The sequence below is a fragment of the Mustela nigripes genome, chromosome 9 (assembly GCF_022355385.1).
Source record: "Mustela nigripes isolate SB6536 chromosome 9, MUSNIG.SB6536, whole genome shotgun sequence".
NCBI classification, from domain to species: Eukaryota; Metazoa; Chordata; class Mammalia; order Carnivora; family Mustelidae; genus Mustela; species Mustela nigripes.
In genome coordinates this window covers 12,192,277-12,215,890 of record NC_081565.1, presented here as the reverse complement: position 1 = coordinate 12,215,890, position 23,614 = coordinate 12,192,277, and the positions used below count along the sequence as shown (strand labels likewise).

Sequence of the window (23,614 nt, the reverse complement as noted above, 5' to 3'; positions counted from 1 at the left end):
ACCTGGCCTTGGACCCTCTCCCACTTATAGAAGGTCTTTATTTTTTCATTCAGTCAGTCACTCCTATTTTATTCAATCAAACAACATTTGCGGGCACCTTCAGTAGGCCAGAGCCTGTGCGTGGTCCCGGAGACATGACAGTGACCAGGCCTTCTGCGGTTCAAACGGTCCAGCATGCTGCGTGCAAAGCTTGCTGTGGGCAGAGAAGGCACAGGAGTTTCCCGGAAGGACAGAAAGAGGAGGCGGCGTGCCAGGGGGACACTGGAGTTGGGCCTTGCCCAAGCAGGGCAAGAGCACCATCCTGAGTATTAGGAAAACTCCCTGATGTTGAGGCCACAGGCTTTGGACTAGAGGGGCAAAGAGAGGGGACACTGTGTGTTGGCTTTCCCGGGCTTGGGGCAGCCTGGACCTCTCTCTTCTGTATCCAGTTGTGTGCTGGAGCTCATTGCCCAGCTGGACTGAACAGAACAAGTCCAAATTTGAACACCATCACCCCCAGCCTGCCCCCCTCCCTGATTCTTCCCTGGGGGTGACTGCCAGCACCAAGTCAGAAAGCTAGGTGCCCCCCCACCCAGCACCTCTCTTTCCTTCAGGTGCCAATCAGTCATCAAGCCCTGACTCCTCTTCAGCCACCATAGCTCTCACTTCCCCCTCCCCCATGTATCAGCGGGACCCTGTCCCTGGGGGACTGCCCACCGTCTCACCCCTGTGCTCCCCTTCATTGCATCCATCTCGATATCTCCAGCCCCAGACACAGAGTCTGACCACAGTGAGGACCCAGTCACTCCACGCCAGACCTGTTCTCAGAGGCCATCTGATTTGACCTGTGTGTTGTTCAGACGGGGAAACGGCCACCCAGAGAGGGGCAGAGACTTGTCTCAGGTTGGTCCCTGGAAGAACGGAGCCTTGAATTCGGGTCTCCAGACTCCCAGCCTCTTTCTCCCAAGGCCAGAGCCACCCAAGCGCTTTCCCCTTTGAGTCTAGAGGTTGGCTTGGGAATAAGGAGTCAGCAGAAGGGCCAGGCAGGGAAATTGCTGGGCCCAGAGCCTTAAGGGAGGGAGGACCCAGTAGCAGAAATGGGTATCATTCAAGCTCTTCTCTCCTTTAGCACCAGAAAGCCCCCTTTTCTTTGGTACCTGGACCACTGAATCTCTACCCGGACCCCATCCCTTTTGCTGATCATCCATGACTTACGGCTCCTCACCAGGGGGCCCTGAATCTGTGGGTGGGGATGGGGTGTGTGTGTGTGGGGGGGAAGCTTAAGCCTGTCCCAGCACCCCAGGGCCCTAGGCCCTCTCTCTGCCCCACTCCCTCCCCAGGTCTGCCCTGGCTTGCTCTGTCTCCCTGGGGCAGCTGGCTTTTGTCCCAGTGGAGCATGGGAACACCTCGGCTGGGGACATAGGAGGGGCTTTCCGGCACATCTCACCTTTCCCACCTGGCATGGTTCCCACCTTGCACCTGTGGTTCTCACCCTCCCACCCTGGGAACTGGCACAAGGACTCAGAAGTGGAGACCACAGGACAGTTCAGTATGCTGGGGAGACCAAGGGAGAAAATTCGTGGGCCAGGAGACTCTGGGTGACCTGGAGCCCATTCCTCCCCCCTGCTAGATCTGTTGCCCCAGCTATAAAATTGAGGAACCGGATGCTGGTGTTCCGGAAACTCAGCAGGTAGATGGGAGTCCAGCTAGAGTGGCAGCCGTGAAATCAGAGTTGGGAGATCTATGAAAACAGTGCCTCCCAGTAAGCCACCATTGCATCAGTAGACTTGTATGCGTGATCTCACTGCTTCTGACGTCAGTCCTCCGAGATGCTCCTTATGATTATCCCCATTTCTCAGATGAGAATACTGAAGACCAGAAAGGGTAAACACCAGGTCCCAGGTGACACAGCTGGTACGCTGTGAGTCTGAATTTGAGCTCAGGTCTCTTGGACTTGGAGCTTGGGCTCTTCATTTCTGGTAGCAGAGGTTCAGGCAGACATGTGGCCTTCTAGGGCAGAGCCCCCTAGATCTGTCCTGGGGAAGCAGGTTTCCCATCCAGAAACAATTTGCAGTCCAGACACAAGGAGCAGTCGAGCTCCTTTCTTCTCTGGGGGCCAAGGCGTGTGGTTCTTTTCAGCGCTTCCAGCCTGAGATACTCTCGGTTCTGCCTTGAAGCCTTGGGTGACCTCAGCCTTGCACGGAATCTCTGGGCCTCAGTTTCCTATCTACCGAAATGGACACAATTCTGGCATCACGGGGCTTCAAAGGCTCAAGTGCCTCAAGGATCTCGGGTGAAAAACCGCTTTAGTTGCAATCAGAAAAATTAATAAAATATTGTGGCTAGGGCGGGAGCGGAGGAAGTGGGCGGTGTCGGGCGCGGAGGTGACAGCTGGCTGGAGAGGTGGAGCCAGGGAATGGGGAGGGGGGCGGGACGGGCCAGAGCTCCCGGGCAGAGACGCACCCCAGGAGCCAGCCGTCCGCATCCCACACGCATCAGCCTCCTCAAACTATGAGCCGTGAGTCGGACCCTGAGGCCCCCGGGAATCCTCTTTGCTTCCTGGTGGAGCTTCGAATGCAAGGCTCAGCCCTAACCTCTCTCACTCTGCAGGGAGGAGTCGCCTGCTCCGGTTCCCGCTGCTCCTGCTGCTGCTGCTGCCGCCGCCCCAAGTCCTGCCCGTGGACCCCCAGACGCCGGGTAGGCGGCTCTCTCCTGGCTCCCCCGGGGAAGCCCCCAGTCCTGCGCCTTTGCCTGGCCCCTCCCCCTGTTCTCCCCTGGGGCCGGCCCAGCTTCCCCTTTCAGCTCTAGGTGCCTGGGATGGGGGAGGGCGCTGAGGCTGCCGGTCGGAGAGGGGCTCTCTGAATACGACCCCCACCCCCATCCCGTCGCCCTGGTGTGTGGCTTTGGCTAGGGCGCTACAGGAGTTTTTTGAGGGGAAAGTGCAGACTGGGATCTCTTGCCCGGCGTGAGAAGGGACAGCCCCTCTCCAGCCCCCTCACCTGTTCTGGGCCCCTAGCTGTCCAACCCCCGCCCCAACAACCCAGCTGTTTTCTGCGGGGTCGGAGGGCCTCTTTCCCAGGAAGCAGCAGGCACCAGGAGGAAAGCCCGCTGGCAAGTTCTCTCTCTCCAGCCTCTAACTTTCTGGGGCTCCATGGAGATTCTCAGCCCCAAGGGAGAAGACCTCTCTTGGTGAGGGTCCTGGGTACACCAGCCCTTCTGGCAAAGAATGGAGGTGGAAATACATTTACAGATCTGGGTTGCTTCCCTGAGGTTTAAATCCTCTGCTATGAGGTCCCCCAAGGACAGGTCATTTAGGCTCAGGGAGGCGCCATTATTTTCTCTAGCTCCTACAGCAGATGGTGGGCTGAGGGTTTGAACTTGAATCTGTCTTACTCTAGGTACTTTGCAAGGTCTTTCCACAGAGTGCCCCCCCCCCCCCACTCCCCTGTGCCACTTCCCTGGGTGGACCCTGGTTTCATCACCCAGAAGATGATGGGGAAAGTCAGATCCTGTAAAAGTCCACCTCTCCTGCCCCCCACCATGCATGTGCCAGGTTCCTGGTGAGGGAATTCAGCTCCATCTCAGCCAGTCTCTCTCCCCTAGCTTACGGCTGGTGTGTGTATGTGTGTGTATGTGTGTGTGTGTGCGCACGCGCACGCATGCAGGTGTGTAAGGCCTGGACGCAGCTTCCTCCACCAACCTAGCTGTATGAGCCGTCCCCCTCTGGGTGTCCATTCCCATCTGTGAAATGGGGGCAAGAGAGGACAGGGGTGGGGGTGGAAAGAGGAGTCTGAGCTTTCTCTCCTGATGCGGTAGAGATCTGGGGCTCAGAGGAGAGGAGAGGAGAAAGAGGTCTGCGTGGACTGTGGATCAGACCAGGTTTCCTAGCGGAAAGCGTTGGAGTGCGTAGCGTTTGGGGAGGCCAGGAAGAGGGTGGAGGGTGCTCCAGAGTTTGCCTAGGAGCAAAGGCCCAGTAAGTGGGAAGGAGACAAAGAGGGCTCGTGTGGCCGCACTTTTCAGTTTACAAAGCCCAGTTATGGACCTCCACTTTGTGGTGGTTCCAGCAGTCCCGCCAGGGAGATGTGTCCGACCCATTCTACAGAAGGGAGAGCTGAGGCCCAGAGGGGAGAGAGCTCAGGTATTTGAGACCTCCAGCAGCAGAGCCAGGGGCTGATCAGGCTGCCCCAGTGGCTGGACTGTCAGCCCCTAGATTGGCATACCACTTCCTCTGCGGCCCCATCCAGCCCCCCAACCTCGCCCATTCCCCCCACCCCCTAGGATACAAAGGCCTGGCCCACCTGTCTTCCTCTGTGTCGTCAAATGCCCAGCAAGCCCAGCAAGGTCTGTGCCGTTTTGTTTTTGTCTTTTTGACTTATCTTTATATCATAAATGTTTAAATGGAATTATTCTTTTCACTTCACAAACATTCCCAAGGGCTTGATTTAAGATTTTGGCTGGAGCTGGAGGCAGGGAGCTGGGAGGGGCCCACCATCTCCCGGGGAGTTTGAAACGCCAACAGACTGTCCTCCGAGGGGGTCAGGGCCATGACTGAGGGACACACAGGGGTGTGTGAGGCTCGGGGGAGAAAGCAGGTCCCTATCCCGTGTGAGGAACCCAGGGGGGCTTCCTGAATGTGCTGATATCTGCCCTGGACCCTGAAGGAGGTGGTGAGTGGTGGCAAGAGGGACTTTACCATGAGGCTTTACTCTGAGACTCCGTAAGGGCTTTCTGATGGACGCAATGGCAGAGCTAAAGCCTAAATAAAGCTGGGACCTGGGGAGGCAGACGGGAGCATAGTGAGCAGTAGGACAAGAGGCAGGTGCTGGCTGGTGAGGGCCTTTGAATGTGGGTGAGGAGCCAGGACTCGGGCCCAAGGGTAAGTGGGTCGGACGGGTGACTTGGGGCTGAGACCAGAGGCCAGGCAGGCTTTCGGGTGGGCTGCTGCAAGAGCCAGGGGAAGAGCGGTGGTGAACTGGATGCAGGGCTTCTACTTGTCCTGCCAGTCCGTGAGGGAACTGAGGTCCATGAGGCCTGGGCCTCTGCCCGGAAAGCCAGAGCCTGTGCGTGCCCTCAGAGGTACAGCCGAGGCTGACCCCCCGGGAGATGAGGGCTGCAGACTCCCCTGGGGGCAGGAGGCAGGGGAAGACATCGCTTCTGCTTCTCATGGGGGGAGGAGATTGAGTCTGGCTGGGAGGGCAGGGCCGTGCCAGGGGCATCTAAATGCTCAAGTTCACCCAGCACCTGGACTTGGCTTAGTGTTCTCTCCTGGGCTAGGGAGATGGCACGACCTGGCAATCAGAGCTCTGTGCCAGCAAGAGGGACATGAGGCAGTTAGCCCCGGCACACGGTGGCGGACCCTGGGCTGTTCCAGGCTTCCCTGCGGCCCGCTGCCCTCGTCTCTGCAGCCCCAGCTGGGTCTGAGGGCCCGGACAGGGCTTCCTCTCCCGCAGCCTCTTCGAGCTGTGAGCCCAGCTCTTGGGGCCTGGTGTGGGGGCGGCTGGCCTCTCCCTGCCGACCCAGCTGGGTGTAGGGGCTGGGGCGCAGGCCTGACTAGTCAGGGTCTTTTTTTTTTTTTTTTTTTTTTTTTTCCTCTCTTTGGCTGCCAAGTGCCTGAGCTTCTCTAAATATTATTCTTAGGGAATTTTAGCTGAGCCTCTTGCTACCCAGGGCCTCTGCATCCTGAAGGACATAGTGTTCCCCCACGGTGCCCAGAGCCCTAACTCTGGGTTGGGGGGGGGGGACACGTTTCCTTGCTTGAATCCTCAGAAAGTTCTGGAACCAGGCAGTACTAGATAGTCCTCATCTGTGGGAATATGGGCAGGATGAGTGGTCAGCTAACTCTGCCTGTGGGGTGCCTTGAGGATTCAGTGAGAGCAGGGTGGGGGACTCATGGTGATGCCAATAATGGAGATATGTGGAGACTGGTATGCTTGACCCAGCGTAGAGAAGAAGGGGAGGCAGGAAAGGAGGCATCTTAGAGCCTGCCTGCTCCATCCCCTTTCTGGGATACTTGGGCAAAATGAGGCCCAGGGAGTGGACGGGACTTGCCCAAAGACAGACAACCAGTAAAGGGCAGCCACTCTCTTGATCCATTTCCCCAGCACCCGCTTGGCCCCTGGCCCTGTGCTGGGACCTCGGTGGGTTTGGAGCCTGTGTCTCCCCCGTTCTCTTTCTGGATCGTTTATTACACAGGGCGCCCTCCGCTGAGCCCACCACTGAGCTGGCATGAAAGCACACATGAAAAGCACGCACGAAGGGAAGCTTTTCTGTGTGAGGAGTTCCAGAGCTCTCATTGCGGCGGGGGATGGCAAACGCCATCCCTTCCCCAGATCCGGGCCTGAGAACCTCCGGGGCAAGAAGAGAGGGAAAGAGAAAGGAGTCCAGGTCTTGGTTCTGCAACTTCAAAGCTGTGGGGCTTGGGGCTGGTCTCTTGTGAGTGAACCTCACATTCCTCCTTCGTGCCCCAGGGAGTCTCCTCCATCCTCCTGGGAGCACTGGGCAGATGAAGAAGGGGGAGGGTAGGGGAGTGGGGGGGAGGCAGTGGGGATAAAAGGCTGTGGAGTGGTTGCTAGAGCCCCGGATTTCCTGGCAACTGTGATGGCCCAATGTGGTCAGGCTCACCCCGGGCAAGAGGCACTCAGGCTCCTCTTTGTCCACCTGGACACCCTGGGACCCCGGTGGCAGCCATTGTCCTCACTGGGGAGAGTATTTCCAGCTCCGGGCAGCTGGTGTTTATGGAAAGATCATGGAGGAGGAGGGAGGGAAAGCTGGACAGCAGGTCTGGGAGGGAGGAGCCTCCATCTGACACAGCCTCTCATGGCCAGAGAGGGATGTGGGCAGGAGCCCCGGGCAGAGCTCTAGGGCAGGAAGCGGGAAGGCTCCAGGCTAGCCCTCAGAGCCAGCCACCAGGGCTGGGAAGGTGCGGGAGGAGGAACTGGGGGAGGTATGGCCCCCTCTCCCCGGGGCCTCCTGGTGGTGAGTGGGAGCATGGAACTGGGCAAAAGACATTCAGGGGAGGTTTTCTGGAGGAGCCAAGGCATGAGCAAGGTGTGAGCTCACTGGGAGGGTCAGATGGCCCAGGAGGGGTTTGTTAGGGAAGAGCAGTGGTCTGGGCGAGGGATGGAAGATCTTATGGCTTTGAAGCTCAGGAATGGGCCACACCTCTTGAGGACCTTGGCAGAGCCCCGCTGGAATCAGGAAGGGGGAAACACTCAAGAGAAGGGCTGGGCTTTTAGCCTCGTGCCTGCTTAGTGTAGGACAGATCCATCTGTGACAGAGTGCCTCCTGTGCCAGGGTTGGGAGCCAGGCAGCGGAGGGCTCTGGGGCCTTCTGGGCAGGTGAAGTAAGCAGGTGGGCAGAGCGTCCAGGGCAGGAGGAGTCAGTGAGGAGAGTTCCAGAGCCCCGAGCTAGCTGGGGCGATTATCCGCTCCCCCTCCCTTGGCGTTTCTGGACCTGTGGCTGTGGGAGGGGAGGCCGAGTCTGCTGGGTCTGCCTGTGTCAGCTTGATAAGGCTATTCTGTCCAGCCCTCTTCCCGTCGGCCCTTTCCTCCTGCAACCCTACACGGCTCCACAGAGATGCCATTGTGGGGCCCTGGGGAGTGGCCGGGGCTTAAGCAAAACTATTTGCATGATTTGTGTGATTCTCTTCTTACTCTCTGGCACTCCTGGGTGCATGGGGTGGGGGGCGTGGGATGTGGCTGTCAGTCTCTGCCCGGGGTCATGCCCTCTATCACAGCACCCTTCTGCTGCCTGTTGCTACCCTTTGGTCCCCGGTAATCAGTTGTACAAAGACTAGGAGTTCCCTGTAATATTGGTTCTGAGTTTAGATGAGGGAATGTGTTTGCTCAAGGGAGTCTGTTGTTTTCTGTGTGAGGCCAGGGAATCAGGTCCTGCCAGGATCCAGAGGACCTGGGTCTGCAGGAGACCCTTCTCTGCTCTGTGTCCTTGGTCAAGCCTTCACCTCTCCCCATGCCTCAGTTTCCCTCACTGAGCTGTAATGAACACCAAATGAGCTCTGAGAAGTCTCTAACTCTACTGTTGAAGAATCACTCAAGCAGGGAAGGTTTGAGCAAAGGGACTGTGGTCAGCAGGACCTGTTTAGACACCAAGAGGGACTTACTGGTGGGGATTTCTCCAGGAGGCAGGAAGGTTGATGCCAGAACTCCACACACCTCCTCAGGAGATTTTTCCAACCCTAGCTCTCCTGTTTCCTTGGTCCCTGACCTTCCTCCAGATCCTAGAGCCCAGAATCCACTCTGACATGGGCCAAGGCTGGGCTGAGGCATCTGGGACTCCCCTCAAACCCATACTCTGTCTGTGGGGATCTGGGAAACTTCTTTCCTTGCTCTGGAGTGTCCAGTCAGGGGGCGGTGGGAAGGAAGTGAAGGGAAATTGGTCTAGTGGGACTTGCTGGGTGACCTGTGTGGGGTTCTGCTTGTCTGGCCTCAGTTTCCGTATCTGCAAGTGGGCATAAAGATTCCTGCTCTTCCCTCACTTCTGCAAAAACAGAGGAAAGGTGGGCGACCCCGTCCTCCTAGTGTCCAGGTACCTTGAGCTTAGGGGCTGGTGTGAGAGAACCCAGCCTTCCTTATCTCTTTTCTGAACTCCACAAACCCTGCCCTTGGTGCTGGGCTCTGACATGACCGGAAGTGAGCGCTCTAGAAGCCTGTGGCTGCAGCATCTTGTTAGTTGTTTGCTAACCTCTGGTGTCACGGTTGGGGTCTGGACTCTTCCCCTGCCCAACTCTGATGGTGGCAAGGAGGAGGGGGGACCTCCCCTGGGGGCCCAAACTTCCCTCTGGAGACTAGAGCAGGGCCCAAACAGGGTAGGGCCGGAGCCTCCTGTGCATAACTGGAACAGAGAGGACCCTGGGGTGAGCCCTGAAGTCCAGAGAGGGCCCCTGAGTGAGTGAGGACAGAGCTGTGACTTGTGGCCCCACACTTCCCCATCAGGGGCAGGACGGGGCTTGGGGGTAGCTCTAGCGTAATCTCTGATCTCTGCTTCTCCCCTGCAGTGAACCCCTGTTGTTACTACCCATGCCAGCACCAGGGGATCTGCGTCCGCTTCGGCCTTGACCGCTACCAGTGTGACTGCACCCGCACGGGCTATTCTGGCCCCAACTGCACCATCCGTGAGCCGGGCCTTCTGCCCCCACTCTTGTCCTGGCCCCCCTTGCTCCCCTGGGCTTATCTGGAGACACCCCTCCCCCCTATTTCTGCCCTCACCTCCGGCCTTCGCTCGGTCCTCCTTACTCGCCTGACTTTGACTTCTGACCCTCCCCCTGACCCAGCCACAGCAGAGCTCTCCCTCCCGGCCCACCTCGTGTCCTGGCTCTGCCCTCACATCTGCTTCTGGCTCTGCTCTGTCATCTCCCCCGAGCTTCCATCTTTGCCCTGCCCTGTATGTTCTGCCCGCTTCCATCTTGGCCTTGTCTCCAGTTCCTGTCTTCCACCCCGGCTCCTTCTGGTCCTGCCAGGAGGCCCCGCCTGAGTGGTTCCCACTGCCCCTGCAGCCGAGCTGTGGACCTGGCTTCGGAATTGGCTGCGACCCAGCCCCTCTTTCCTCCACTTCCTGCTGACGCACGGGCGCTGGTTCTGGGAGTTCATCAATGCCACCTTCATCCGTGATACACTCATGCGCCTGGTACTCACAGGTGGGCGGAGAGCACAGCCCCCCGGATCTGGGGAGCAGGAAGTCCTGCCAGCACTTGGAATTCTTAGCGTTCGATAAGGACAGTGGGTGGGGAGACTATGATGCCAAATTCAACAAGCCCAACTCAAGACGAGGCAGGGAAGGGCGGGGGAGAACTGGAGATAGGAATCCCCTTGTCACCACTGTTTTCGCCCTCTGCAGCGCGTTCCAACCTTATCCCCAGCCCCCCCACCTACAACATAGCGCATGACTACATCAGCTGGGAGTCCTTCTCCAATGTGAGCTATTACACGCGTGTACTGCCCTCTGTGCCCCAAGACTGCCCCACGCCAATGGGGACCAAAGGTAATGGAGACGGGGTTAGAGGCTGGGTCTAGGGGTCACGGGAGAGACTCTGTTCTTTTTGGGAAAAAAACGGGTGCAAGACCGATTATTGACCCATTTCCCAGATGGGTGGACCAAGGCAAGGCATATGACTTATCCAGAACCACAGACAAGGACAGGGCTGGGGAATGAGGACAGGAAAGGGTGGTGGAGACTCTTGCTGATGTCATCTAGAAAGTCAGAGCACAGTCAGACTACTGCTTCCGTATTTCCAGGGTGCTTCTTTGCTTGAAACTTGTCTCCTGAATCAGCGGGATCCTGCCAGAATGGGGGTGAGGAAGGAAGGAATAATGTGCCAATTGTTGGGTGCTAACTCCCTGTTTGGTTTTTTACTGATGTAAATCTCTTGCCCTGCTTCACCAGTGTAGCTTACACATAAAGTCAGAGGTTTTTCCTTTAGTTGCCTAAGAGCCCACTTGGTCTCATTGTCAGGAGTCCTTCCTATTAAGTCCTTCTTCCTACACCATCTTGATCGCCCCCAAACCCAGGGGTTTAACTCAGTTCAGAGGCATGAAATCTGCTTCAAGTATAGAGGGGACAAAAGAGACATGGGTCCGCCACTGCCATCGCTTCCTGCCACATGGTGTCGCTGTTGAACACCTGTCCCCCGCAGCCCTGTGGTTGCGCATTTTTGCTGGCGCAGAACCTGGCATATATGTACTGAAGTCCTTCGTTGGGTCTCAGAGGCACTCTTCTGGTGGTTTGCACTCGTATGTTTACCGACTATACCTACCAGATAGCTGGGTCTTGCAGAGTTTCTGGACTCTGCCACACTTTTCAGGAACCAGTCCTAGCTCACTGTCAATCTGAGTGATGATTCCAGATTATATGGTGCAGACCACTCCCTCCAATTTACCCTCTGGTGAGTTTCCTCTGGGTGCTTGAGCTCCTTGCCTGCCAGAGGAAAGCAGTCAGCCATCTCAATCCGGAGAGGTTCTTTTGATCTTGAACCTTCAACATTGGGCCTCACTTGAGGTATTATGAAAGGATGTCTTTACCAAAACACATAAATTCAATTATTCCTTTCCTTGTGACCATTGCATACTGACTCATCTGACATTGCCAAAATTAAGGAAGGAAGCCTTTTTTTGTTGTTTTTATAAAGATTTTATTTATTGTGGTGCCTGAGTGACTCAGTCGTTAAGCGACTGCCTTTGGCTCAAGTCATGATCCCAGCCTCCTGGAATTGAACCCTGCACTGGGCTCTCTATTCAGCGGGAAGCCTGCTTCTCCCTCTCCCACTCCCCCTGCTTGTGTTCCCTCTCTCACTGTGTCTCTCTGTCAATAAATAAATAAATAAATAAATAAAATATTATATATTATATAATATTATATATAATATAATAATAAATAAATAAAATAATAAATAAATAAAATCTAAAAAAAAGAGAATTTTATTTACTTATTTGAGAGAGAAAGTGTGAATGACAATGAGCATAAGTGGTGGGGGAGGGGTAGAGAGAGAGGGAGAAGCAGACTCCCTGCTGAGCAGGGAGCCCGACATGGGGCTCGATCCCAGGACCTCAAGATCATGACCTGAGCCAAAGGCAGATGCTTAACTGACTGGAGCCAGCCAGGCGCCCCAAGGAAGGCTCTTTTTTTTTTTTTTTTAAAGATATTATTTATTTATTTGACAGAGAGAGAGATCACAAATAGGCAGAGGCAGAGAGAGAGAGAGAGAGAGAGGAGGAAGCAGGCTCCCTTCTGAGCAGAGAGCCAGATTCGGGACTCGATTCCAGGACCATGTGATCATGACCTGAGTCAAAGGCAGAGGCTTTAACCCACTGAACCACCCAGGTGCCCCTCAGGGAAGGCTCTTAATACTTATCCTCATGATGACAAACACCTGTTTCAAGATGACCTGTTGTTTCTACCCCAGACAGAAAGACTGGGATCTTTTAAAATAGGCTGGCGAACTCCAGCCCACAGCCCAAGTCCAGTCCATTCCCTGTTTCATGAATAAAGTTTTATTAGAACTTCGTACACTCATTTGTTTAGGTCTCATCTAGGACTGTTTTCCTGCTAAAACAGCAAATCAGGGTAGAAGGGAACAGAGATCATATGCTGGCAAAGCCTAAAATATTGACTCTCTGGCTTTTTACAGAAAAAGTTTGGAAGTTCGCAGATTTATAAGACCCTATCTCATCAGTTCTCAGTCATGTTCACACTATCTCATGCACTCCTCAAACTACTACATAAAATAGGTATCATTTGCCCTATTTTACAGATGAAGACTTGGAAGCTCAGAGACATGAAATGAATTCTTCATGTTCACACAGTCAGCAGGTGGCTACCCGGTCTCAAACATAGGCTACCTTTGCTCAAGGGCCAGGGAGTCCAAGTTTGTTCCTTCCTCCATTCCTCTGTTCATTCCTTCCTTCTTGGTTTACTTACTTTTCTTTCTCCTTTCTTTTTGGTTAACTTTTTCAAAGTTGCAAACACGCACGGAAGTTGAGATGTTTCCCTCTCTTCCACACATACCCATAATTTGCCTATCTTATTTCATCTACCCCTCTTACTTTTTATGGAGTATTTTGAAGCCAATTCCTAATATCATGCTGTTTCACCTGTAAATACTTCTAGGGTCTTTTGGTAGAGAAGGTGCAAGGGGCCATCCGGTAGGAGGGAAGGCTGTTCTGGGATTCCTGTGTAGACCGGTTTGGTCCGGTAAGCCCAGAAGGCCCTGGGGTGGGGAGATTGAGGCAGGAGGCAGCTACTGCCCCTTCCCACCTCCCCAACCAGGGAAGAAGGAGTTGCCAGATGCCCAGCTCCTGGGCCATCGCTTCCTGCTCAGGAGGAAGTTCATACCTGACCCCCAAGGCACCAACCTCATGTTCGCCTTCTTTGCACAACACTTCACCCATCAGTTCTTCAAAACTTCTGGCAAGATGGGTCCTGGCTTCACCAAGGCCTTGGGCCATGGGGTGAGTACCTAGGAGGGGCTCAGGACCTCTCTGGACCTAACTTAGCATGTGCAGGTCATTGCTGCTGAGGTAGCACCTGGTGATCTGAGTGGACTCTCTTTCTCTCCTCAGGTAGATCTTGGCCACATTTATGGGGACAACCTTGAACGTCAGTATCAGCTGCGGCTCTTTAAGGATGGGAAACTCAAGTACCAGGTAGCGCTGGGCTTGTGGACGGGTGGTGGGGGAGGCCTCCTGTGGTCTTCCCTGGCAGGGGCTGTCGGGGGCCCTGAGTGGTGGCCTAGGAGGCCAGTTGCAGGAGCTGGAGGTGTGAACCCTGGAAGAAGGTGCCAGGCAGGAGAAGACATGACCTCTCATGTTATCCTGGGAGGTAGATTTGGGCCTTGGTAGGAGAGGGACCGTTGCCCTCTGCAGATATACACTGAATTTTCCCACCATATCATTTGGATACTATCATGCGCCTGGCGCAGGTGTCTGAGCAGTGACCATGACAGTTAATGGGCCCTGACCTTCAGGCCCATCAGGAGCCTCACCCAAACACCAGGGTGCCAGCTTCTGTCTGCGCTAGCACTAGAAACACAACGGGAACAACATAGGTCATTAAAATTTCGCTGGTGACCACCTTAAAAAAGGTAAAAAGAAACAGGTGAAATTGATTTCAGTAATATATTTTATTTAACCCCATGTATAGCCAGAAGATGATCATTTCAATGTGGAATCAATACAGGAATCATTAATACAATAATCTCACTTTTTTTTTTCCATGCTAGATCTTCAAAATCTGACCTATATTTTATAGTCACAGCACATTTCAGTTGAAAAAGTTTCCAACTCTTCATCGGAGATATCCGATCTGTGGATTTCATAAAGTTACAGCCGAAAAGTAGATTCATGTGCCCAGGTTGTTCTGAGCACAGTTGATGGTTTTCCAGCTGCTGAAGGCTCGGTTTTAAAGACTGAAATCTACATTAAGTAAAGTTGCAGATTAAGATCTTCACTCACACCCACACCTTTCTAGGGCTCAGCAGCTCTGCGTGACTAACGGAGACCATATTGGGCCACACAAATCTAAACAATGCAAAGCCCGAGCAAAAAGGGCACAGCTGAACCTTTAAGGCAAAGAACGGTTCTTGGCATGTTGTTCCCCCCCTTCCCAAATGAAAAAGCTGCCATATTTGGAGACTTCTCACACACTAGGGAGAAGCCACGAGAGTGATCAGAGATTGGGGCAGTCGGAAGGTCAGATAAAGCAAGAGCAGCGGGAAGGAAGGATGGGGCGGAGTTCAGGAGGCCAGGAGGGGGAAAAGGGGTTTCCAGGCGGTCAGTGCCTGGAGTTGGAGAAGAGCAGGAGCTCTTCTCATTCAGGAGCGTGGCCCCTGAATGAATGCTGGTGAGGGTGGAGAACACCTGTGGGGCATGTTTAGGATTTCAGCCAAGGGCAGAGAGAGGACTTAGAAGGGTTTAAAGCCAGGGCATGAGACTAACTTTGGGTTTTTGAAAGGATTCCTCTGGCTGCGGTCCTGGGACTGGACTGCCTGCGGGGCAAGGGTCGACAGAGGGAGCCACTGCCGAGAGGGGTCAGCATGGAGGGGAGGGTGGGTGAGACGTGGGTGGGGCAGTGGGATCGAGGGAAAGGGACCCGTCCTAACGTCCTAAGAAAGACTTAGGAACTAGAATCAGAATCAGACCATCTTGGTTAGGGAGGCTGGGCAGTTGCTCTGGGTGTTCCGGGAGCTGTAAGTAGGGAGGGTGCCAGCGGCAGGTGCAGGTCGCCTGCACACGCACCCTGTCTGCAGGTTGTCAGGTGGCCCCGTCCCACAGGTGCTGGATGGAGAGATGTACCCGCCATCGGTGGAGGAGGCGCCTGTGCTGATGCACTACCCACGGGGCATTCCGCCCCAGAGCCAGATGGCTGTGGGCCAGGAGGTGTTTGGGCTGCTTCCCGGGCTCATGCTCTATGCCACGATCTGGCTGCGTGAACACAACCGCGTGTGTGACCTGCTGAAGGCCGAGCACCCCACCTGGCCTGATGAGCAACTCTTCCAGACGGCCCGCCTCATCCTCATCGGTGAGGACTCGAGCCCATGCCTGTCCTGGAAGGTCATGCCCTCTGTCCCGAAGAGCAGGTGCTCAGGGGCTGGGGAGGAGAGAGAGCTGGGATTAGGACCCAGGCTCCTCTGCTTTTCTAGCAATTAGATCTTGACCAGGCCCCTTCTGCTGCGTGAGCCTCAGTTTCCAAGTCTGGATATTAGGTATAATGAAGGTTGTAAGGATTTGTTGGGATCTGACAAGCACTGAGCATGTAGGAGGCCTTCGGAGAATGGGTGGCCGTGATGGTTCATCATTAGCGGAGTGACTTGCCGCAGAGTTGATCAGGCACCCCACTCTGTTTCCCCGTCTCCTGCCCCAGGGGCACACAGCGACATCCCCAGCTTGTGCATGTCAGACTCCAGCCGGTCCACCTTCAGGAAGCCTTATGTTTCTGCCCTGCCTGTGTCTGTCTTCTCAAAGTTTGGAGCTTCTGGGTGACTCAGGGGCAGGATATTTTTGTGTCCCCTACGGGGGCGAGTCTGCAGCCTAAAATGTCAGATGGTTTCCTGCCTGGGAGCTTGGTCTCTGACACTCCTGGCCAGACCATGTTCATTCTGAGTCACCAGTGATCCCTTTCCCCTGCCCCTGGGCATCACTGGGCATGGCTGGTCCCAATTATATTGCCTGATTCACTAGAGCCTGGATGAGCCAGGCATCAGAGATAGGAACAGCCTGAGGAAGGAGAAGGGGCTGGTTCTGAAGCCCCAGCATTTCAGAGACTTTGATCAGAGAGGGCAAGGCTGTGGCTGGAGACTGTCCGGCATATAGCCTGGAGTGGAAACTGTGGCCAAAGGGGATGAACCTATATATCCAGGGCTTTGGTTAATTCTCCCCAACAGCCTTACTAATCAGATACGATTGCCCTTGTTGCGAAAATTAAGATTCAGAGAGGTTCAGTGAACTCTCCAAGGCTGCTCAGCAGAGGGAGATTTGAGACAGGCCCTGGCTGCGCTGGGAGCTCCTTCCTGAGCTGGAGAGGGGTCCACACGCCTACACTTAGCGCTCCTCCTTTCCGCTTGCATGTGGTCATACTCCCAATTATGCCGGGCCCTGGGCCAAGCAGCTGCTGTCCACTCTTCCCAACGGCCTCAACCATAGTGTCGTCACACACATTGTACAGAGCAGGAAGGTGAGGTTCAGACAGATGAGGTGACACAGCCCAGGCTTGGCGGGGGCGGGGAGGGGCGGCTGGAAATGGTGACACCAGGCTCTGGACCTTGCTGATGGCAAGTCTCATGGCTCCAGATCAATTTGCCAGAAGTCAGTTCGTCTCAGAGCTAATTGGCTGAAAGCACCAGTTTCTTTTCCTAACTAGACAACCCGTTTTCATTCTGTTACGGAATGTTGGTCTGTTTCTTCCCTGGCTCTTTGTGCTGTAGCTGGTTACCGGGAGGGCAGGGGAAAAGCTATTCCTGAGAATTCTGATATGTAAGAACATACAGTGGCCCGGTCCCTGTGACACGGTCCCTGACACGTGTCCCAATCCTCCCTCCCAGGGGAGACCATCAAGATTGTGATTGAGGAGTACGTGCAACAGTTGAGCGGCTACTTCCTGCGGCTGAAGTTTGACCCGGAACTGCTGTTCAGCTCCCAGTTCCAGTACCGCAACCGCATCGCCATGGAGTTCAACCAGCTCTACCACTGGCACCCGCTCATGCCCGACTCCTTCCAGGTGGGCCCCCAGGAGTACAGCTACGAGCAGTTCCTGTTCAACACCTCCATGCTCGTGGACTATGGGGTCGAGGCCCTGGTGGACGCCTTCTCTCGCCAGAGCGCTGGCCGGGTGAGCCTCTGCGGAGTGTGGGGAGGGCAGGTGGGCGTGGGGACGGGACAGACCTGGACCCAATCCCAGTGTTCTTCTCCGTTCCGTGGGGCTGGTAGCCTCTGATGCTCCTTCCTCTGTTCCTTTACTCCTCTTGTTCTTTTCTCCATTCCTCTGTACCAGGTGCTGGGGATAGAGTGTCAAGCAAGATCCGACGTGGTTCTAGGGTCCTTGTCCCTTTGGCACTGACACCCTGGGGAGGAACTGTAGTCCCACAACAGCTAACATCATGGGAGCACTTGCTCTATGTCAGGCGCTGGGCCAGGTGCTTTTCTGATATTATCAGAATTATGAGGGCACATGGAGAGCCACAGTCCAGAGAGCCATCGGGGCTCTGGGTACTTGGGGAGGAGGCTTGGGTTCCAGAGTTGAGAGCTGTAGATAAGGAAGTGAGGTCTGAGCAGAGATCCAAAGGGTGGATAGAGCTCTCCCAGGGAAAGCGGTAGTGTCGATGACTGGGGATGATCGTGCTCTGGGGGAGGGGATAGCGTGGCGAGGGCCTGGAGGTCAGAGGGCATGGCAATTTGAGGACCATGAAGACATTCAGGGTTTGGTAATACGTGTGAAAGTGTCTTCACACAGTAGGTCTTTATTGAATTACAGGCCTCTGTTATGGACTGAATTGTCCCCACCCCCTACTCTATGTTTGAAGTCTTAACAACCAGTGCCTCAGAATATGACATATTTGGAGACAGGGCCTTTGTAGAGGTGATTACAGTTAAATGAGGTCCGAGGGTGGGCGCCTACAATGACTGGTGTCCTTATAAGAGGAGATTAGGGTATAGATGTGCAGAGTGGGAAGACTTAGGGAGAAGAGGGCCACTAATGAGCCAAGGATAGAGATCTCAGAATGAAACTCCCCCTTGCTGACACCTTGATCTTGGACTTCTGGCTTCCAGACTGTGATGAAATAAATTTCCATTGTTTAGGCCACCCAGGCTGTGATATTTTGTTATGGCCGCCCTAGCAAATGAAAAGAGCCCTTTCCCTGGAATTTCTAAACAGCTCCTTCCTAAATCTCCCCTCCCCCATGCTTCGAAGCCACTGTCTCCTCTGTCTCAGCTCCCCTCACCCCTGCTTCTCTCTGATCCTTGTTCCCAAGCCCTACTATCATGACACTGTGGCACCACATGGATTTAGGTTTGCCACTGGTAATTTGACTGGAATTAGCATGTGCTGCTACCAGTGGGCAGCTGCTGGCTGGTTTATGGCCTCTGTTCTCCGTGGGGGCACAGACATGAACAGAGATGGTAGATTTGTGTTGGACTGTATGGGCATTTTCAAGGAACAGCCATTACGCTGTGTGAAAAGTCCCGGTGTCGTACTTGGCCCAAGACAGAAGGGCGACAGAAATGTGTCGGCTCTCAGGATGTTCAAGAGAGCATGAGAAGTGACAAAACAGGGCCTCCCCTGATGATCGCCACACATGGCTGCCATCTTAGGGGTTGCCGTGGGACCAACACTGTGCTAACTGCTTTGCGTACTCTATCTGGCTCATTCCCCACAACAATATCAGGTGGGTGCTCTTACCTTCCCCATTTTTGCATATGATGCAACTGAAACAAGTAATTTGCCCAAGGTCCCTGCCTTAGTTTCCCAGGGCTGCCATAACAAAGGACCACAAGCTGAGGTTATTTTATTATTTCACTTTCCTGGAGGTTAGAATAGGTGTGGGCAGGGCTGTGCTCTCTCCGAAGGCTCCTGGTGAGCAGCTGTTCCATGCCATTGTCTTAGCTCCTGCTGGCTACTGGCAATCCTCTTAGACACATCACTCCACTATGGAGTCTCCCTGAGTCTCATTTTCTCTATTAGGACACCAGTTATTGGGTCAGGATCCATGTAAGGAACTATGATCTCATCTTCACTTGATGACATCTCTTGCCAAATGAGGTCACATTCACAGGTGCTGGGGGTTAAGACTTCACCATATCTCGGGGGGGGGCCCACAAATCAAACCACAATGGTCCCACATCTTGTAAATGGCAGAGCTGTTTATTTAAGCTATGTGTGTATACACTATGGTTTTCATGGCAAGATTTCAGCTCCCTCCCTGCTAGTTTATGACTGCTCCCCACCCTGGAGTCTTGGCAGAAGGAAGGAAAACCAAGAGTCTTAGTCACCTATGTTCCCAGGAGTGGATTTATCTGGAATGAATGGAGTGACGTGATACTGTGTGTTCCTACCATCTGGCTCTGAAGTTCTCTTTCCTAATGGTGGTTGGTTAATAGTGGTTCACTTTTCTTTTTTAATCTTTATTGTGTTATGTTAGTCACCATAAAATACATCATTAGTTTTTGATGTAGTGTTCCAAGATTCATTGTTAATGTACAACACCCAGTGCTCCATGCAATACGTGCCCTCCTTGATACCCACCACTAGGCTCACCCCATATATACAATAGAATATTATTACTCAGCCATCAGAAACAATGGATACCCAACTTTTGCCTCAACATGGATGGGACTGGAGGAGATTATGCTGAGTGAAATAAGTCAAGCAGAGAAAGTCAATTATCATATGGTTTCACTTACTTGTGGAACATAAGGAATAGTGGTTCACTTTTTAATTACTAAATTTTTGTTGACTATGATATAGGGAATGAAAACCAACATCAAAACACTCTTTAGCAGGACCCCCTTAAAAGATAAAGCATCTGTATTCCTTGGTAAGAATGGATTTGGAGAATGCCATAAAATTTCAGCCCCCCAAACTAATATCCGTCCATCCTTTTGTTGCTCTTTTGCTGCCTCAGAAGCCCTTCTATCCCTCCAAATTTCACTTCCAGAGCCAGAATGCCCTTCCCCTCTGCTTGAGCTCCTGGCTGGTGCCATGCTGGCCATCTTTTTTTATGGAATCCAAGTTGCTGAACCCAATAGTTGCAGAACCTTCTGTATCGGGATGTTGGGATTCTCACCTAGATGCCAAGGGTTGGGGAACAGTGTGGCCGGTGAGCCACTGGAGAGGTCTTCCTGGCCCACTGCCACTTTAATGATGAGAATGTGAAGACTCAGGGGTGTCCCTGAGAAGGCATGACAGCAGCAGAGCTGGGGCTGGGTCCCCAACATGGTGGCTGCTGGGCGCAGCCATGTTCTGTCTGTGCCTGGACAGACCCGATCTCCTCCCCCAGCACAGCGTGGCCTTACTCTCAGACTGCAGCTATGTTTATGTCTTGGCAGATTGGCGGGGGCAGAAACATAGACCACCACGTCCTGCACGTGGCTGTGGAGGCCATCAAGGAATCCCGAGAGCTGCGGCTGCAGCCCTTCAATGAGTACCGCAAGAGGTTTGGCATGAGGCCCTACACGTCCTTCCAGGAGCTCACAGGTGAGCTGCTGTTCCCGGAGGGGGCGTGGTGATACCTCCCCAGCGCTGTGACCACGGGGGTCACGAGAGGTGTGTAAGCGCCATGCTTGGGGGGCTGGTATGAGGGCGGTGAGGGGAGAAAATGACCCGGTTGGGGAAAGAAAGTGACTTCTCAGCTGGGTTTGAAGGAGATAAATAGGGATTTTCTGGGTGGAGAATAGGGGGGAAAGGATTCTAGGAAGAACAGAAAGTACAAAGGTACAGAGGTCATAAGGAATGAGCCTGTTGGGGAGAACAGTGGTGGGTATGGCTGGAGCAAGGTGCTTCTGTGTGGGGAGGGTGGGGGTGGGGATGGGCACTTGGCGCCCAACTGTGGATTCTATGTGAAAGGATTTGGGTTTTATTCTACCTAGTGGTTCCTAAATACATACTTATGGACCAGCTGCCTAAGAATCATTCGAAAACTGATTAGAAATAGCAAATCCCAGATCTCTGCCCCTGAGGTTCTGATTCTGTAGGCCTGCATGGTGCCCAAGAGTCATGTAGGTGTCTGTGTATAATATATATACTATGTTCTTTTCTTTTCAAAGAAGATTCCAGCTGTTGGGCAGCCAAGAGTTTGGGAATCCTTGTTGCAAACCATGGAAGGGTTTGAGCAGGGTATAATGTGACCTGAGTCCTAGTGCCTTATAGAGGGTGGGTTGGAGGAAATGGGTAGGGAAGCTCTGTGTCTGTCCCCTTTGGTCACTGTCTGTCAACATGTGGGTCTCACTGAGCGGGAAATGAGTTTCCCATAATTTGGTCACTCTTTAATCTCCCGTGACAGTCCAGAGGGGGAAAAGGATGCTGTAACTAAATCTCTCTGTGAGCTTGGACAGGTTACATGATATCTCTGAGTCCCAGCAGAAGGAAGGGACTTGAACCAGCTTTCCTTCTTGAAATCTGCCTGAAGCAAGATGAATAGTGTGTCCCTGTTGTCACCACCAGGCAGTCAGGTCACCGAGAAGAGAGATGAGTTGTTTCAGGTCACATGCTGTCTGGTGGCTGATCCAGGCCCTCCGTGTCTTCTTTAGCAGCACATTTCTTCCCTAGATCAGCCCTGGAGAAGGGTCATTCAGCCAGGCCGGATGTTAGGGCATGTGATCAATCATTCAATTGTTCTCCTTAAGTCCCATATTCTCCCCAGAAAAAGGTAGGCCTAGAAGCTTCTCTCTCCACATTGACCTTAACAGTGCCATGTCTCTGACTCTAGCTTCCCCTTCTTTTAGGGGAGACGGAGATTGCAGCAGAGTTGGAGGAGCTGTATGGAGACATCGATGCCTTGGAGTTCTACCCAGGGCTGCTTCTGGAGAAGTGCCATCCCAACTCCATCTTTGGGGAGAGTATGATAGAAATTGGGGCTCCCTTTTCCCTCAAGGGCCTCCTAGGGAATCCCATCTGCTCTCCAGAGTACTGGAAGCCGAGCACCTTTGGTGGTGAGATGGGCTTCAATATGGTCAAGACAGCTACACTGAAGAAGCTGGTCTGCCTCAACACCAAGACTTGTCCCTATGTTTCTTTCCACGTGCCTGACCCCCACCAGGATGATGGGCCTGGCGTGGAGCGGCCGTCCACAGAGCTCTGAAGGGGCAGAGCAGCAGCTGGAGGGTGGATTTTGTGTTCATCATCCCAGAATGCTGAGACCGGGGTTGATAGTCTCAAAAGTTGGGTCTTTGGTTTGTCATTGAGAGTATCAAGGTGGACCTTTAGAACTTTGTGTCTCTCACCCATTACCTGGAATATCGTGGTCTTGTTGTTATTCTAGAATGCTGAATTCCTGGTGGACCATTTAGAGTGTTAGGAGGGATTCTTCTTTGGCATGCCAGAACATGGGGTTCCTGGCTAACAACCTAGAATATCACATTTCTGGTTGACTTGGGACATATGCATTCTAAAATGTGGAGCTCCTGACGAAATCATCTAGAAAGGTAGGGGATTCTTATTTTGCATTCTGGAATTCTGGGCGGCCCTCCAGAATGTTGATTTTCTGATTGGCAGTTCAGAATGTTGTGCTGATCCTTGCTGTTCCAGAACAGAGGCTGGTAGGCCAGCTCAGTCTTGATCTGAATGCCTAGAATGTTAATTTGATTCATTTTCCTGTTTAGTGAGATATCCACAAAGCAGGAGAACCTATGATCTAACGAGAATCCATTGCCCACATCTGTACCAGCACCAAGGGGGCAAGAGGGCTGGGTGTTCTTGGGACCCTGACTTAGACCCTGGACTAAGGAGATAAAGAGCACAGGTGGGCTTTTCCCAGGCCATTGGTTGAAAGCCACCAGAACTGTCACCATCTTTGTCTTGACTCGTGGCAGCTGTTTCTCATGAAGCTAATAAAATTCTTTTTTTCAAATTGCCTGCTCTGTATTGCTTTTCATCCCCTTGCCAGAAGCAGAGGTGACACCGGAGTGGCCCCACTCCTAGCTGCAAGCTCGACATGCTGGGGGTTGCAGCATGAGACCTTCTGCTGCCCTGGAACATGTCATCGCCTAGCCTTTCTATCACTGGTGCTCCACTTCCTGACGTGGGTCAGGCATTGTCCTTCACAGGCTGCTCTCCTAAAATATACACCAGGGGACAGACTCTTCGATCCCCACCATCTGGTTAAAGCAATTTCCTCCCTTACAAAGCATACAAGGGCAGAGAGGAGGGGTCTCTAGGGAGGAGGGCACTTACAGTGTGTCAGTTTTCCACATTTAATTCTCATTTATCCTCGCCCAAGAGCATAAAGTATGTGGTATGATCCCTGTTTCAAAAATGAGGGAGCTGAGACTCAGGGTGGTCCAGCAACATGCCCTACAGGTGCCAGAGCCAGGCCAGGACCTGGGTCTGGCTGGATCTGGGGTTCTGCTCTTCCCCGATCTGGCTTCCTCTTGCTTCCTGATTTGACTCAGTTCCAGGCCTGATCTTGCCTCTCTGACTCAGGGTCAGAGAGAGAGATGGGATATAGCTCTTACATGCTATTCTTTCATTCACAAATATTTATTTTGCCAAGTGCTTTCTCTACACCAGTCATTGTTACAAGCTTGGGGCTATAGCGGTGAGTGAGTGAGACAGACAAGACTTCCGTCTGTGTGGAGCTCACATTCCAGTGTGGGTAGAGCAGATGAGAAACAACACAACAATGAAATAAGACAAAGACAGGGTGAGTGTGCTTTGCCTTCTAACCCATACTAGTCTGCCCTCCTCCTGCTTGGCTCCTGAGACCCGAGACCCTAGTCCAGCCACACAGACCACCCCCCTGGCCACCCCATAGCAGCCAGGAGAAGACAGGTCAGAGGGGAAAGGTAAGAGTTTGGGAAAGTTCCTTCACGCTTCCTACTTGGCACTTACATTTCCTTAGGTAGAATAATGGCCCAGAAGCAATGAGGAAAATGGGATGTAGGCTGAGGGTCCCTGGGGCTGGGGTTCCTGTCTTAAA

General features: G+C 53.4%; 1 protein-coding gene across 1 annotated transcript; it reads left to right on the top strand.

Annotated features, from left to right (window-relative positions):
• The first annotated feature begins 2,395 nt into the window (after window positions 1-2,395).
• PTGS1 (prostaglandin-endoperoxide synthase 1) lies at window positions 2,396-22,546 on the top strand. The gene is made up of 12 exons (XM_059410866.1): window positions 2,396-2,497; window positions 2,590-2,676; window positions 4,258-4,320; window positions 8,993-9,109; window positions 9,491-9,631; window positions 9,832-9,975; window positions 12,757-12,938; window positions 13,050-13,133; window positions 14,760-15,006; window positions 16,526-16,812; window positions 20,028-20,175; window positions 21,423-22,546. Exons 1-12 carry the CDS (start codon window positions 2,491-2,493, stop codon window positions 21,776-21,778), a joined length of 1,863 nt encoding a protein of 620 aa, XP_059266849.1. The 5' UTR covers window positions 2,396-2,490; the 3' UTR covers window positions 21,779-22,546.
• Window positions 22,547-23,614: the final 1,068 nt, after the last annotated feature.

Excerpts from the sequence above, each read along its gene's own strand:
- PTGS1 (XM_059410866.1), top strand. Across the intron at positions 15,007-16,525 it reads GGCCCGCCTCATCCTCATCG|GGGAGACCATCAAGATTGTG; the intron begins GTGAGGACTCGA and ends CCTCCCTCCCAG. Across the intron at positions 20,176-21,422 it reads GTCCTTCCAGGAGCTCACAG|GGGAGACGGAGATTGCAGCA; the intron begins GTGAGCTGCTGT and ends CCCTTCTTTTAG.